General features: G+C 42.4%; 1 protein-coding gene across 5 annotated transcripts in view; it reads right to left on the bottom strand.

Annotated features, from left to right (window-relative positions):
* Nucleotides 1-467: 467 nt before the first annotated feature.
* The window catches only part of EFCAB5 (EF-hand calcium binding domain 5), a 36,108-nt gene continuing 21,226 nt past the window's right edge, over nt 468-15,349 (bottom strand). For all 5 annotated transcript variants that reach the window (XM_053995966.1, XM_053995969.1, XM_053995968.1 and 2 more), the window contains 13 exons: nt 14,148-14,247; nt 12,765-13,457; nt 11,454-11,665; nt 10,071-10,227; nt 7,715-8,004; nt 6,892-7,064; nt 5,948-6,176; nt 5,096-5,248; nt 3,836-3,933; nt 2,805-3,058; nt 2,233-2,462; nt 1,947-2,043; nt 468-654 (listed from right to left, as the gene is read on the bottom strand). In XM_053995966.1, the coding sequence (XP_053851941.1) occupies nt 527-654; nt 1,947-2,043; nt 2,233-2,462; nt 2,805-3,058; nt 3,836-3,933; nt 5,096-5,248; nt 5,948-6,176; nt 6,892-7,064; nt 7,715-8,004; nt 10,071-10,227; nt 11,454-11,665; nt 12,765-13,457; nt 14,148-14,247 (2,814 nt within the window). In that variant the 3' untranslated portion in view covers nt 468-526. The remainder of the gene's footprint in view (nt 655-1,946; nt 2,044-2,232; nt 2,463-2,804; nt 3,059-3,835; nt 3,934-5,095; nt 5,249-5,947; nt 6,177-6,891; nt 7,065-7,714; nt 8,005-10,070; nt 10,228-11,453; nt 11,666-12,764; nt 13,458-14,147; nt 14,248-15,349) is intronic.

Raw genomic sequence — 15,349 nt, 5'->3', positions numbered from 1 at the left:
CTTTATCCCAATAAAAAACCTTTTTGTGTTTTATTAATAGTGTTGGGCTTTTCTGCAACGTGTTCAGACGAATGTTACAAAATGCTGATTAACAGCCTTTATTTAAAATTATTCCTAAAAGGTCCTTTAAGGAGACTGAACCTTGAAAATTAATGCTGTACCATTTATGAGCCTTGTAACTTGGGAGCCATAAAGATGTCCCTGCCTCTCGTTTTCCCGTCAGAATTAATTTTAAAAACTCGTAAAACTTTTATTAAGCCTTTACAATTCGGTAGCTATATTGGCAAAATTCTTCCCTTTAATGTTTCTATTGCTTTTTCTTGATTATCCTTAACAGACTCCCTGTCAACTAAAAATCCCTAACAGATGTAAGCCATCTTAACAACAAATACTAGTGCCTATGAATAAAAAAATAAAAAATCAACAGTTAATTTAATAAAAGATGTGAAACACCAGAATCACGAGGGTTAGATGAGAAATCAAGAGATTTAATCGGAGGCGCACTAGAACTGGATGCCAAAAGGGGCTAAGGATGGGTTTTTTCAGTGTGTTGGCTCTTTGTGATCTCCATGAGCGCCAGGCAGGTGTGAAGCCACTGGTACAGGTATTGGGCTGGAGCAGAGTCCTGCTGCCACACTGCTGCTTGAGGGACACCTGGAACAAAAAAAAACCAGCTGGAAATACAACAGGGAAAGTCAAAACCATGAGCAGTGTTGCCACAAGAACAGAAGATCATCCCCTCAGCAGAGTTTACCCTGAATCCAGTAATTCCAGGAAGGGTGATGCTTTGAGAAGCACACAGCTATATTGTGACAGTGACCTGTCAAGTGCTGACTTTCCACTATAATTTATCTTATTTTGTGGTGGGTGGACTGTTGTACAAAGTGCTGTGCTATATTTTAATGCTAAACCAGCACTTCTATTTGATTACCTGATGTTCATTTTAAAGGAATTCCCATAACTGTGAGTTATACCTGCATTCACACCTCTGTTGTGACACTGCTCCCTCAGAATAGGTTCCATCCTGGGAAAACAACCTCTCCTAGCACATTTGCAGTTTCCAAAGCTACATTCTTTAATCTAATTAAATCAGCATCCCTAACTGTTGGAAAACCGGATGCTCTAGGCCTGTTTTGTTCTTTCCAGTGAATTAGTTTAATATATATGAGGAGAACACATGAAAAGGAACTATCACTGCCTCAAGTGTTTACTCTTTATCAGCAGGCAGGGTACTGTTGATAAATATCCCCAGCTAAAGTAATAAATTTTGTCCATGTTTGGCTTTTAACAGGCCTCTCAGACTGGTATTAGATCATGAAGAGAGAGATCTCAACAAGAACAAGTAATTTCTCTTACAAAGATATTGCAAATAGTAATAACAGCCTCTTGACTGCTCTGGCACCAAAAACAGCTCAGGTTCATTAAAGGAGAAAAGGACAGACTGACAAAGAGCTCCTGTCTATGGCCCGTGAGTACATCGAGCACTTGGCAGATGGTGTTTATGAAGAGGAGGGCTCACACTGTGTTGTTCCTGTTTGGAGATGGGTCAGTCCCCAGGGCAGGGCACAGAGGTCTGAAGCAGACTTGCTTGCCAAAAGAACCATCATTTTTCATATGTCTTTACATATTACTTGCCAAAAGAACCCTCATTCTTCATGCTTACCGGGAGGTTTACAATGAGATCATTTGTTCTGGAAGGTTTCAAAGCTGATCTGCTCCCCTTTCCTGAAGGCAGTGAATTCTGAGTCTAAATTTAACAGGTTCATTTCTATTGACCAAAAAAGATTGCTGATATTTAGGACCCATTATCTGTTGTTTAATCTATTGTGAAATCAAAGTTTATTTCTGAAGTAAGGCCCTTAAAAAGCACTCAGCTGAACATTGCCATTGACACAGTTTCATTGTTGAACTATGCCTTGGTAACCTCCCAATGAGTTTATATTTACCAGCGATGAGGTCCAGCAGCAGCTCTCCTTGAACTTGCACAGATGAAGCAGTTGGATCAAAGCAATAAATCTCTTGAATCAAATTGTCATCAAGCTTCTGCAATGCAGGGAACAAAGAGATTAGGGTGTTTGTGAAAATCTTACAGAATTAAAGATAGAAGAGAAACATATAGGAAATCTATAGGTAATGAATTATTTCACTGCCATTTCCCCCTTGGCAGATTCCACTGCGTCTTCTTAGAGGAGGAAGAATAGAAAACAAACTCTCAACAATTTGAATTCTCACCAGTTTACACTGACTCCAGCTCTCAGTCTCCTCTGAGCCCTTCCAGTCTGGATGCAAAAGCAGCAGTACAGCCTTAACTACATCGTGTACCAGAGCTGGGGGTTCTGCACAGCTCTTTATTCTAGCAAAGCTGTCAGCACTGAGTTTCAGGACACACTCACGCAGCTCCTGCAGCATGAACCGGTGGAACAGAATCCCTGCGTGCCTCACATCTGCCACGCGTTCTGCCTCTGCAATCAAAACCACACCTCTCAAGAAGCTGCTCAGAAACATCTGCTACTCAGGACTTACATTGCTGACTAACAGTCTATGTGCTAGATCCCTGAGGGCAGCAAGGTGTCTGCTTCACACCTTTGATTTCAGCACGAAGTACCCTGTGAGCCAGAGTCAAAATCTGCCCATTCAGTTTAACTCCAATCTGCTAAGCTCTGAGACTTGCTCAGGAGTAGTTTATAAATACCAAGGATTTGTATTTGTCTTTCCATATTTGTAGGAATGATACTTTTAATACAGTTTTACTGAGATTCCTAATTTCACCCCAAAAAACTATCTCACATCTGTATGCACAATACCCAGCACTTGTGTCGGTTCTCTTTCTTCTAGAGACCTCTGCAGGATCTCTGAGCAGGCAGCTTGGGCCATCTTTAGCATTTTCTGCAGGTCTTTCTGCTCCTGAGGTGGTAATTTTTTGTGCTGTCCGATGCTGATATCAAATATGCCGACAGTTTGTCTTGATAGGTCATGGAGAGGTATTGCAATGTGGTGTTCTCCATAGACAGAAGTGAGAGTGACCTCTGAACTGTCTGTGCACTTGAACAGGTAATCTCTGAAATGAAATGTGCTAGGGTTTTCAATCCTGGTTTGTTTTCGTGATTTACTTAGCATATCTAAGATGCCATTCATCTCTTTAAAATAAAAGTATTCATTCATTCATCTCATTAAAATAAAAGTATTACATTACTAAATCATAGTTTGTTTCCTTGAACTGAAGTTTACACAGCTCTAAATATCATTCAAGGCATGTACACAAAGGAAAAAATAGCATTGGGAACATGATATTGCTTAGTCAAGGTGATTGCTGAAAATCATGAGAATTTAACAAATCTTGCTTTAAAAGCAGTTTGCTGTTTCTAACTGCATTGACGTTTGTTCTAGACAGTTTTATAAAAAGTAAAAACAGCTGCTGGAATACGCAATGTTGACAACAAGGATGATATGCTTAAAGACAAGTCTGTAAGGATCTTGGCAGTGGAAGGAAGCAGAGAATTGAAGGAAATGAGACTAATATGGCCAGGAAAAAATACAGATTATTCTAAAGAGCAAAATGGTTCCGTGTAGGCTGCAATCCTGCAAACCTTGGCAGCTCAGCTGGTAAGCATTAAGTCAGAAGTTTTTGCAGCCTAAAGTCAAAGAGAAAATACTTCTCAGCCCTTCACAGTTCAGTGCCCTGTGCATACACACCAGAAGCCTTGGTAGTGAGAGAGCTGCAGCCAGACACTCCCAGGGCTGCTCTACCAGGGCCTTCATGTAATGTGGGTCATCCTGATACAGCCTGAGTCACAGAGCAGAGGGGACCAGTCCCATTGCAGGTGCTGGAGCCTACCTGAGGAGGTTTTCCTCTCTGAGGAGAACAACAGGAGACCTGTGGACTTCCTTTTGTCCTGTGTTATCCGTAGTGATCACCTTGCACAGAACATAGTTCTGCCAGAGAGAAAAGAAAGGTTTAGCTGCATCCAAGATAGGAACCGATATTTTGAAGATTGGAGATGGAGGAAATGACTTCTTATAGGAAACTCCCATGTACATTCAAGAGCAATGGGATTGTTTAAAGACATCTCCCAATACTGCTTAGTTTTATTCCCAGAGATGGGTGAAGAATGTGCTCTGGACCTCCCTCAGCCAGACTATTTAATCCACCCCAGGCTCTATACTGAGGAACACCCACAGGCCTAGAGGTTTCCATTCTTTTTCCCATCCTCTTGCAGTCCTTTCTCATGTCATGTTTGTGTCAGTGTGTCTTGACACATGAAAAGCTCAGAGGGGAGTGAGTGACCTGGCTATCAGCAGCTAACAAGGGAACAGTGCTGAGCCTGGAATGACAACAGAACACTGCCAACATAAACCATGCTTATCAGAGGAAGCAGCTGAATTATGACTGCAGCAGATGTCATACAGACTTTGGGATGACATGGGATCAGTCCTAAATATTGCATATAGTTTTTGTCTTCTCAGCTCACTGGTACATGAAGTGACAAGCTTCCCAGGGCTCAAGTGCCTGCTGCACAACTGGAATATGACCTGCATGGAGCAGGGCTGCCTTTACAAGCTGGCTAATTGGGAACCAGTCACTTCCTGAGGTGTATTTACATCTTGGCTGCTGACATAAGTTCAGAACAAAGAACTAATATATTAACTGGAACATTCTCTTGTCCCTATAAAATACCATAGTTTTGACATGCAGAGGATCTCCAAAGAGAAGCAGTTCCCTTAGTGGAAGTCCCAGACAGCAAAGCCATGGAGGGATGGATGGGTGTGGGGTTCTGCTCTATTGGTTGCTATGCAGCAGTGAGCACTGAAGTAGGAGAATACTCCCTTTTCATATGGAGAAAGGGTTATACTAGCAGTGCTCTTGAATTCTTTTACAGGGGAGGATGAGAAAACTGAAGAGGGGTCTCCTTTACAGAGGGAATCTTCCCTCTCTACCTTTGTAGCCCTTTTGTTGCATGAGCAGGCACAAGAATCTTGTGCAGGCTTCAGCTTTAATGATAAAACCACTGGAAAAACACAGGCAACTGGAGATGGCACTTCCTCTCTAAAGCAGCCTTTCAGCCCCTGATGATTACAGACCTTTTCTCTGCAGTACCTTGTCTTTGCCAGGTGCCACCAGATAGGTTGTGACAGCGTGGATGCTGGGTGTCCTGGGATACAACCAGTCCAGAGCAGTGACAGCCACTTGTAGGACATTTTCCTGCATGCAGACGTGGTGGTAGGCTTTGCTGAATGCATGACAAACTCCCTGTGAAAGCAGAATCCTCCAAGTGAGCCAGACAATTTCACACAATTTTGGAGAAAAAAAGCTGGGGAAATGTTCGTGTTGTAACAAATTGCTTTAATCAGAATTTGTAAAGCGGAAAAGTGACTGTGAAATGTCCCTTATCAAATAATGCCCTGAAGCACTCAGTACCCGGTCACGGCCAAGTCCTTAACCAGACAGAGCTGTTTTTTAGTGGAAATAGCCAAATGGTAAGGTTGGCTTGCTGCGCTCCCTGCTGCCCAGATGATGCATCCACAGTGTGGCTGATCCCAAAGAGCATCCCAAAGAAATCCGGACAGCTGTCACTTATAATTATTCCACCACGTAAAAAGTAAAGTTTCATTTCATTTTATAGAAATGAACACAAATATGAGATTGAGAGCTTCAGGAAAAAAAAGCTGCTATCTTTGGACTTTGCACGAAAGGTCAATTAACATCCTAGACAGGAGAAGATTAAATGAATTATTGATTAAGAGATACCTCATAATAAATTTCAGATAAGATACCAATCACCAGGATACTGAAAAGGTCCTCTCCTCACACCGCTTTCACCATGTACTGCAGAAGGGGACCCACAGATATTTTTTTAGTTGCACATCCTACATTTACTCAGAACAAAAATGTAAAATTCACAAGTTTTTTGCAAGCTGAAGTAACAAACTGCTTTATGATGGTGCCCACCTCATAGAAAGTGATCTCATGGGTCAGGAAGATGGATTTATGACACTGGTCCCGAAGAGTGTCAAGTCCTAGAATGCCAAAAACTCTCCAATGAACATCATACAGGGGCAGCACCAGAAGTGAACCTTTCCTCTCCTCCACAGAGCGGTCAGAGTTCCAGAAGTGAATGTTTCCGTGGTGCTGAACCCTTGGAACATAGATTGGCTTTCCCTGGTCAATGGCTGCAAAACTGAAATATAAATTTTTGACAAGGTTTGTCAGGAGGAGCAGAAAACCTTTAGTGAAACAGTAAATACTGTAGCTTTGATCTCTCCCTGTTTTCTGGCATCAGAGAATGAAGGTGTGAGCTCCATACCCTGACCATACTCAGCAATACCACACTTACCACTTGCATCCCAAAGGCAGTGGTAATACAGAGGCACTTTTCATCCTTAGGACATTTTAAAAACATCAGCTAATGAATGGAATGAAAATGAATACAGAAGCAAGCAGCAGTTATATTTAATTGGTTAGAGGCAGCAATATTTAAAGAGACAAATATGTCTGGCTTTTGGAAATGACAAGTGAAGAAGCATGAAAGCTGTTTATAGCATAAACACTATGGAAGGAAAGGCATTGTTCTCAAAAATATCCTGTGGATGTAAACTGGCATAGGGAAATTAATTTTTAAAGAAGGAAATGTAGGCCCAATGCCACAGACATTTGCTAAAGGATGATTTATTCGACTGTGAGCTAATCTCCCCAAGGAAAGGAGTGAAATCCCAAACAGAGCATGCGGAGTATAAGGACATGTATAGGATATTGGATCATTCCACAACACTCTCTTGGGAGATTTCCTCTCTGGACTACTCCATCAACCTCAGTTTCCAGAGCATCCCAATGACTTCCCCATACATTCCAAGCAGTTTAGAGGAAAAGGAACAGGTATTTGCAGCTTTTCTTACCTGACTCCTTTCATGTCTCTGTGCAGTACTTGGTTTAGGATGTAGGGAGCATCGTCTGCGGTACAGGCCACATAGCGCAGGAGAACCTGTCCCTGCTCTGGGGAGAGCCGGTTCTCTTCCAAAAGGGCAATATATGCACTGATCCTCTTGTTATCCCCATGGGCTTCCATGTCCTAGCAACCAAATGTTCCCCATCACAGTCTGTACATTAGCTACCGGCACTTAATTAATGGACTTAGCACTTGTTTAATTTTTGCTGAGATGCTGCTCTGGGTAACCGAGTTTGTGTGTCACCAACCCCATGATGTGGCTGTGTCTCTGCCCAGTGCACTCTGTGACAAGCACAAACTCTTGGTATTTTGATTGGCAAGTGAAACTGATTTCCTTTTTCCTGTTGCTAATGGGGAGAAGTAAATAGAAAAATAATCCCTAACTATAAGCTGTGCCTAAGAAAAAGTCCTATGGATTTTTTCTCCAATAGGAGATTCCTTTAAGAAAAAAAACAAATAAGTACCAGAGTTGCCATATTTACAAACCTAGACAATACTGCAAGAACACTTCAGCTAGACTGAGGGAAATTTGGCTTTGAGGAGGGCTTTAATGGTGAGGAAAACCAGCTAAAGTTGCAGCTGTAAATTAAAAATGAAACTATTTCCACTACAAATTAACCATCTTTGTCCCAAACCGACTCTGGTGTGTTTCATTTCAGAAGCTCCAAAACTACAACTACGGATCTCCAGATCTGACCTGAGTCAGCTCTTCCATAAGTGAGGCAAAATTATCCCTGAGATTCCTTCGTTACTGGCAGAGCAAGGATGCCTACCTGAGACAGGGCCTCGATCACTGCTTTGTACACTGGCTCCATGCTCGTTCCGCTGGTCTCAGCTGCTTTCTGGATATCCTGCAGCCATTTCCTCCTGGCTGAGCTTTGCAGGCTCTTGGTGTGACTTTGTTCCACACTTGTGGTCAGGAATCTCACCAAGCTATCAATAGTTTCATCCTCATTGCCAGTGAACTTGGAAGCAATTAACTCAAGGAAAATCTGGAATGCCTTTGGGGATAGCTTCCCCACTTTACTGAGCTGTGGGTATCGGGAGCAAAGCTGTTCCTTTGCTAGTAGGAAAAAAAATAGAAAATAAGGGAAAATTTAGTTGATTAATCAGTTTTACAAAATACGAAACAAGACCTAAACAGGCTTTGGGTGGAGTCCATCCAGCCCACCCTTCTAGGTTGCTTTCAGCTGCCTTCTACATGGAAGTGGTCACACTGGCAGGTAATCTCCAGTTTCCAGACTGGACACATCCTTTTCTCTAGATGCCTGCTTCCCTCCTATGAGAAAGAATCCTGCACAGCCCTGGTTTCTCTCCTGGTGCTGCTTAACTCTTCAGCCGGTGTGTCAGAGCTGTCCCAGCGCGGCGCAGGCTCTGCCCAGCCCCGGCTCTGGGCTCACGGGGGTGCTCTTGCACAGCCTGAGCAATGTGCAGGCGCTGCCTGGCTCCGGAGCCCGGGGTTCACGCCGTCTCTGTGACTGATGCTTCCATCATTCTTTCTGCATCCTGTTTTCAAATCCTGTTAGACCCGAAGATGTCCCTGCTCATGGCAGGGTGTTGGACTAGATGATCTTTACAAGTTCCTTCCAATCCAAACCGTTTTATCATCATTATCACAGATTTTAGCTGAAGAAGTAGCAAGTACTAATGTGGCCTCAATCATGGTGGGGCCATGATGCTTAATGCTGTCTTATCCAGCCCATAATCTAAGGAACATTCAGTATTCTAATTTAATTTCTGATTTTCTGACAGAACTAGGATGGAGAATTTTTTTATCATATAAAATATTTGGATTTTTACCTCCACTTTCTCCTTACTTTGAAGAAAGGGATGCAGAAAAAAATACACAGGAAGTTGAATGTGCTATGATCACTTCCTTCACTACTGAGCCACAGCATAAGGAATTATTTTCCCCTTTTTATCTAATGTTACACTTTTCACTTGCAAGGACAATCAAATAATTGTACTTATTTTTTACTCTGTGTTTCCATCCAGGAGAAGTGCAATATCTGTGAACCCTTCCCCCAAACCTGCTTGTCCTACATCCTTGAGAGATTAGGTTGAGGCTGCTAGAAATAATTCATGTTGCTGGGAGGTGGTATTGATTTTGCTATGCTCCCTTTCTATTTATTTGTCCTTTAGTTTATGAGCCCTTCATGGAAGGGACTGTGTCCTTCCATATTTCCATGGTATGTTCTGGCATGCTTTGAATACGAGAGAGCAGTGAACTGCCAGTTTCTCCTGGCTGGACAGCCTGGAGATTATTAACAGTGACATACTGGTGTGCTCCCCACCCCACCAGCTGCCTTCAGTGAGCTAAAGGATAAAGAGATTTTGGTGGTTGCCAAAGTGAGCCATTTTTAGTGATTTGCAGCAGAACAAGCAGAATGAAGATGAGCATGGAGATGAAAAAACCAGTCTCTTCCACCCAAGCACACATGCAGACATGTTTTTAATTGCTAATACAGTATTTCAGAGCGCCTTATGCCCACATGTTAACATGCACAAAGCTGCCAGACAGGTTCAGGTGAACCTGCAGCACTTCTGCTGGACTAAAGTCTTTTCTATCAAGGACCAAATTTGCTAAGTTTATGCAGTGAAATAACCAACAGAGAAGTGTTACTCGAAGCTGCTCTGTAATCCATAAGAGCTGTGTGACAGTGTGGATAACTACAGGCTATTTGAGATCTATAAGGAAAGCTGTTCTCTCCTGTGAGGTACATTCCTGCTGGAAGCACAGCAAAATGTATCTATTAAAAATAGGTGGATAACACAGATGGACTGGACTAAAAGTGCAAACATGTCCTCAGGCTTTATGTGTGCTTTTTCACTGCCATATCACACGTATACATTGCATGTTACAGCTGAAATAATTTTTCAACTCATCCCAGTGTCATTTAAACATTGAGCTACTTCTCTGCCTGGGAATCTTGCACAGGAGGAGGGGATGGAGCAATGCATTAACAAATAGGTCTGGGTAACCGTTCCTTTCCATTTTACACCTCATACTGTGTATGCTTATGACTGTTTGCAAAACCAAACTGGTGCTTGCAACAACCTCATTAGCTCTGACACTGAATGGTTGAAGGCCTCCTGTGTTGTTCTCACAGAGCAGAGATTTTTCCTTACCCTCCATCAAGGCCTCTTTTCCCATGTGTCCCTTGAATGTGCTCAGAACAGCAATCACCTCTTCCAGGTTCAGAGACCCGCATGCTTTGCTGTCCCACTTTTCAAAAAGCGCCTCCAAGAGCTGTTTCCTTTGGGCCACGTGAGACATGCGGTGAACCTGCAACAGAGGAACAGCTGGTGTTTGGTAACTCTTGGACACTGATGCTGGACACCACACAAATGAGGACACTGCACAAGTGTGGACACACTCTGCAGTGGTTGTGCCAATCACATTATTCCTATGGGCCAGGCTGAATCTGTACATACATGGCTCAGACCTAGAGATGAATCATTAACCTGGTAGATAACTTAGAAACACTAAACACAGGTGACAGTTCAGTTTACTAGCAGGACCAGCACTGCAGAGACTTATTTCACAGTGAACAAATGAAGGCTGTGCTGGATTTAAGGTGATGTCAGCTCAGGTAAGTACAAGTTTCCCAGAACACAAATGTCTCCCCAGCAGGACCTAACCACAGCCTTGTCAGTGACACTCCAAGATGTGACAGTTCATATTTCTGTTCACTGTTCTTTTGCTGGTGCTGCCCTGAAGTGTGTGGGCTCCAAGCAAATACATGTTACCATCTGTCCTCTAAACCCAGCACAGAGGGATAACTGGCTGGAGTGGAATTCACTCAAAGACCAAAATACTGGCAGTGTGTGCTGTGTTCAGTGAGGACTATGGAGCCGTCAGATCCAATATCTCATTCAAATTAGGTCAGCAGCACAGAGGGAAACCAGAAGGAGGTCTGAGGAAAACATAGCTAGAGAAATGCACCACAGAACAGACCTGTAGTGATATGAGGCATACTGATTCCAGCCATGAGGAAGGAGAATATTTTTTTTTCCAACACATGGCAAGAGCACCTTGTAACTTAAAACCAAATAAGCCTGTGCATATTCACATCCAGCCATGCACATAGCAAACCCAAACACACTTGTTTTAAAATCCTCCCCAAACATCCACAACCTCCTATGTACATACCAGTGCAGTAGGTCAGAGATCAGGTTCTTGGCTATTCTGAAGGTAAATAAGCAGAGTGGAATGTTTTGGGCTCTTTCACAATTAACTATCAACTATTATCTCACTGAGTCCGGCTCTAGGACAGACAGACAACCTCTAACAGAATGAGTCTGTCATCACTTCCAGAGCTGAGGGCTGGGGAGGGAGCATCTGTATGAAAACAAAGGGGAAAAAGGTCCCCTGAAGGAACAGGGGATGCACAAGGATGCAAGTGGAGAGCTCTGCCAACATCAGATTAACAGTTGACTTTGCAAAGTGTTTGTTGGCATTTGCTTGGTTTTTGTTCAGACATGGGATCAGCAAAACGTATCAATATTTACTTTTTCTCGTTGTTTAATTTTTTCCTCTTCTGTCTGTTTGTATTCTCCTTTGATAAATGCAGTAAGCCTCTTCACAGTAGGCAGAGAAATGTCTTCACCAACAAAATTGTCCATGAGCTGTACAAACTGTGGCAGGGTGAGGCAGCTCGCAGCAAAGCTCTTAGTACAAGGATCCTGACAGTTCTGAATCTCTGCCACGCTGGGACCTGAATCTGAAAGGCAGAAAGCACAGTGTGTCACAGGAAGCCAAATGCTGCCCTAAAGCCAACCACGTGGCAGCTATCAACACAGCCCTCAATCCTGCACTTCCTATCCAGGGAAATTACGGCTGAATACAGACTGACTCCATGCTGAGTAAAGGCCTTAATCTGCTTATACTCTTCTAATAGTAGCTCTGCAGATCCAGTCTGGCATGGATGCCATCCTACAGCCAGGTCAAACCCTGACTACAGGTGAGCTGGAATTGCTCTTACTCAGCAGGGGGCTGTCTGAGACAAAGACCTCATTGAGGGACTGCTGTCCCAGACAAACAGGATGCACATCCAAGGACTGACTGAAGGACAGGGTAGTGCTGTGCACTGGAAGTTACCACAGAAAGCTGTAGGTACCAGGGGGCTGTACCATCTGCTTTACATAATGAACCTGTCACTGGATTGTTCAGACAATGCAGACCCAGTTCTTGCAGTGTTCTAAGCCATGAGACACAAGAGTGTTCACAGAGTGCTAGCAAGGAGGTTGGCCCTTCTAGGATGTTGAAGAAAGTACCTCTTTGAAAGACAGTTGTCTGATCACAGCCTTCCTAGAACAAAGGCCTTTGTAGACAATGAAGTAGGATCATCCTTTGGAAACACAGTGAGAGATTAAAATAAAAGGTTCCTGCTAGATGATCTCATAGCACATTTCCCTATAGGCAGTCACAGTCTCAAAGTTATTTAAGTAATTTCTAGATTTAATGTGCTCAGGTTCCTGTCTTGCTACGGTAATATTACAGAGTGAAACAGAACATAAAGTTTCTCCATATTATAAAAATGCTGCTGCTTCACAAAGTCCCTACTTGAATTAAAGTGTCTGCTCAGGGCCTTGAATACAGATCACCAGCAAAGTGACTCACCTGCTGTCCTGTGAGAGGAATAAGCTCTGAAATCTTGGCAGAAAACACCATGCTGAGAAGATAGCAAAGCTTATGGTCTTCTCTACTCAGAAATCACTCACATTGTTTTTGAAATGGATTTAAAACACCCTGTAGTTAAACCAATCCAAATATATACATTGAAAATGATTAAGGTCTGTCAGAAAAAAGAAACACTTTACCTTTACCCTGGTCATGCAGAAGGTTCTCATCCTGCAGTCTTGTCTCTGAGCTTGTCTGTTGGTCAGACTGGCTCTCATTGCTTGCAGAGGTTTCTTTCACAGCCTCTGCAGCTGGAGCGTCCTGTTGGGAATCAGTGACATCCGTGTCTGTCACAGCTCTGTCTCCTGAGGCTGTGCTTGTAGCTTCAGGGGCTGTCTCTGTAACTCCACTGTCCTCTTGACTGACTTGCCCTTCTGATCCAGGTTCTCTGGCTGAGGTATGATCTCCGTCCGGTTTTGTTTCTGTCTCAGGCTCGCTGCCCAGGATGGATTCCTCTGGTTTTCCAGATCCAGCTTCTCCATCCAAATCAGTAGCTTCAAGGCCAGTGCTTTTCACTGCTGACATGGCATCCTCACCTTCCTTGCTCACTTCAGAAGCACTTGGCTCCACTGCTTCATTTTCCTCCTTGGAAATTCCTCCAATCTCAGCTTCACTCATGCCCATTTCTTCAACAACTCCTTCTGAAACACTGGTGCTCATTCTCTCAGTCTCTTGCCTATCATCATCTACAGGTTCATTTCCTAAAATCTCTCCCTCAGAAATTTCTGTTTGAGACAAGACCAAATTTTCACTGAGTTCCTCACAAACTTCCTGGTCACCAAGGCTTCCCCAGAAATCCATAAGATTAATATCTTGCAGCTCAATTATTGGCCCTAAAACAGAAAAAATATGTGTAAGCTGATAGTGTCCACTGGTTTTATGTTCTCTAGTATTGCATAAGAAAATTTAAAGAAAAAAGGTAATGGCAAGTAAATACCAGAAAGTATCTTCTACAAAGACACATCTCAGGAATGCAAAACTTCAGAATAATGTCTTTGCCTGCAGAGATCTGCTCTTCTGGTATATTACACCACTTTTCCTTTGAAATAAATATTTCATCATCCTCTACACTAAGGAGAGATGCAATTCGCCTTGCATTTGATCTCAGCAATTAATCAATGTCCAATATCTTTAAAATATTTTACTTTCATGCAGATGATTCCCTCCATTTTTTTCTTTTTCTTTCTGGAGGTATTTTAGTGAAAACACAAAATTAACTTCTAATATTGCCCAGTAAGAAAGAACAATTGTTTCAGAAAGAGTCTTTTTAAAATTTTATTTCCCAAAAAGTACTTCAGAATTTTATACCAAGGAAAACTTTTGGATGCTGAAGTATTTCTGAACATTGCTTCACAGTTTGCCAAATGTGCTTGCAAATTCTGGTGTATAGATCACAGCAGTCATTTGGGTCCCTTTTTTGGGCTCTGTTCATTTCTGGTAACACTTATAAAACATATCTGAACCATCCAGCCTTGCTGGAATCCCAGTGCTTTAACCACAACGGAAACATCCCATGTGCTCACATTCTCTGGGGTTCCAGAGTTCCCACTCATCACTCATGGGCGTTCTGTCATAGATGTCTCTCAGCAGGGCCAGTATTTTTTGTCTATCCAAGACACCAACCTAGACAAAAAGATTATAATTACTGGCTTTTTCCTGTGGTTCTTGTGACTTACATTAACATTTGCAGCATTACAAAGGCACCATCAGCCAAGAACTACCTGTGGCTGATAATTATCCATTACCAGAACATCACTACAAATTCCAAAGAAGTTAATTTATTTCATAGAGGCAAAAATTTCTTCTGGGCTGAGCTGGAACTCCCCACACATATTACTTTGCAGGCTCTTCCTTTTCCATGTCCTTGACAAATTACAGTGAGATAATTGTAACTGTTCAGCCAAAGGAGTTCTTCGTGTAAAGATCAAAGCTTCAACACTTCATACTCTCAGGACAGATATTGATTGCCTGACAGTACCATGGAAGAATTTCCATGTATTATGGGCTGTGCTGTGTTACCTTAGTGACTGCACATTGTAGTTTGGTTTTGTGCCCCATCATCTCCTTTGAAGCCTGATGTATTGGCCTGGAAACATAATTAGTCCAAAAATCTGAGCTATTATGACAACCTCCCTAATTTCCTTAAAAAATTCATAGACATTTGACCACAGAGGTGAGAGAGGTATCAGCAGCTGCAGTGCAGAGGAAGGTGCAGAGTTTATTAAATCCTTGTTGCTCAGGGTGAGTGTACACAGACGATAAACCCAGGAAAAGGCAATGAAATGGGTCATTTCCAATCAGGAAATTGTGGGGTTTAAAAAGTAAAGCAAACCTAAACGATTGCAAGTTTTCCATTTTATGATGTATTCCTGTTGTCATTATTTAAGTCCTGCCACCTTTGTAATCTCCCTCCCATTAGTGAAATAAAGTAGCTAATTAGGAAACAGATTTACTCAAGTTCATTATTTGTAGTGAGTAGCTTTCCATCTGAATTATTGATTTCCTTTTCACATTTTGGTCTTAGATTAAAAACTGCAAAATGTAAAATTCACCAGGCTTTTAATTCCTTGTGAACTGTTCCTGCCCTTAGACTAAAGAAATAAAGGAAGAACATTGCTGTTCTTTTCTGGAAATTAGCTCAAGATGACTGCATTGTTTATAACCTGAAACTGTAATTATTGGCAACAATAGTTAAAAACAGAGGATATGGAAACAACCCAGAGAT

This window comes from Vidua macroura, chromosome 20 (assembly GCF_024509145.1).
Source record: "Vidua macroura isolate BioBank_ID:100142 chromosome 20, ASM2450914v1, whole genome shotgun sequence".
Taxonomy (NCBI): domain Eukaryota; kingdom Metazoa; phylum Chordata; class Aves; order Passeriformes; family Viduidae; genus Vidua; species Vidua macroura.
Note: the sequence above shows the minus strand (reverse complement) of the source record. Positions and strands in the feature narration are given on the sequence as shown.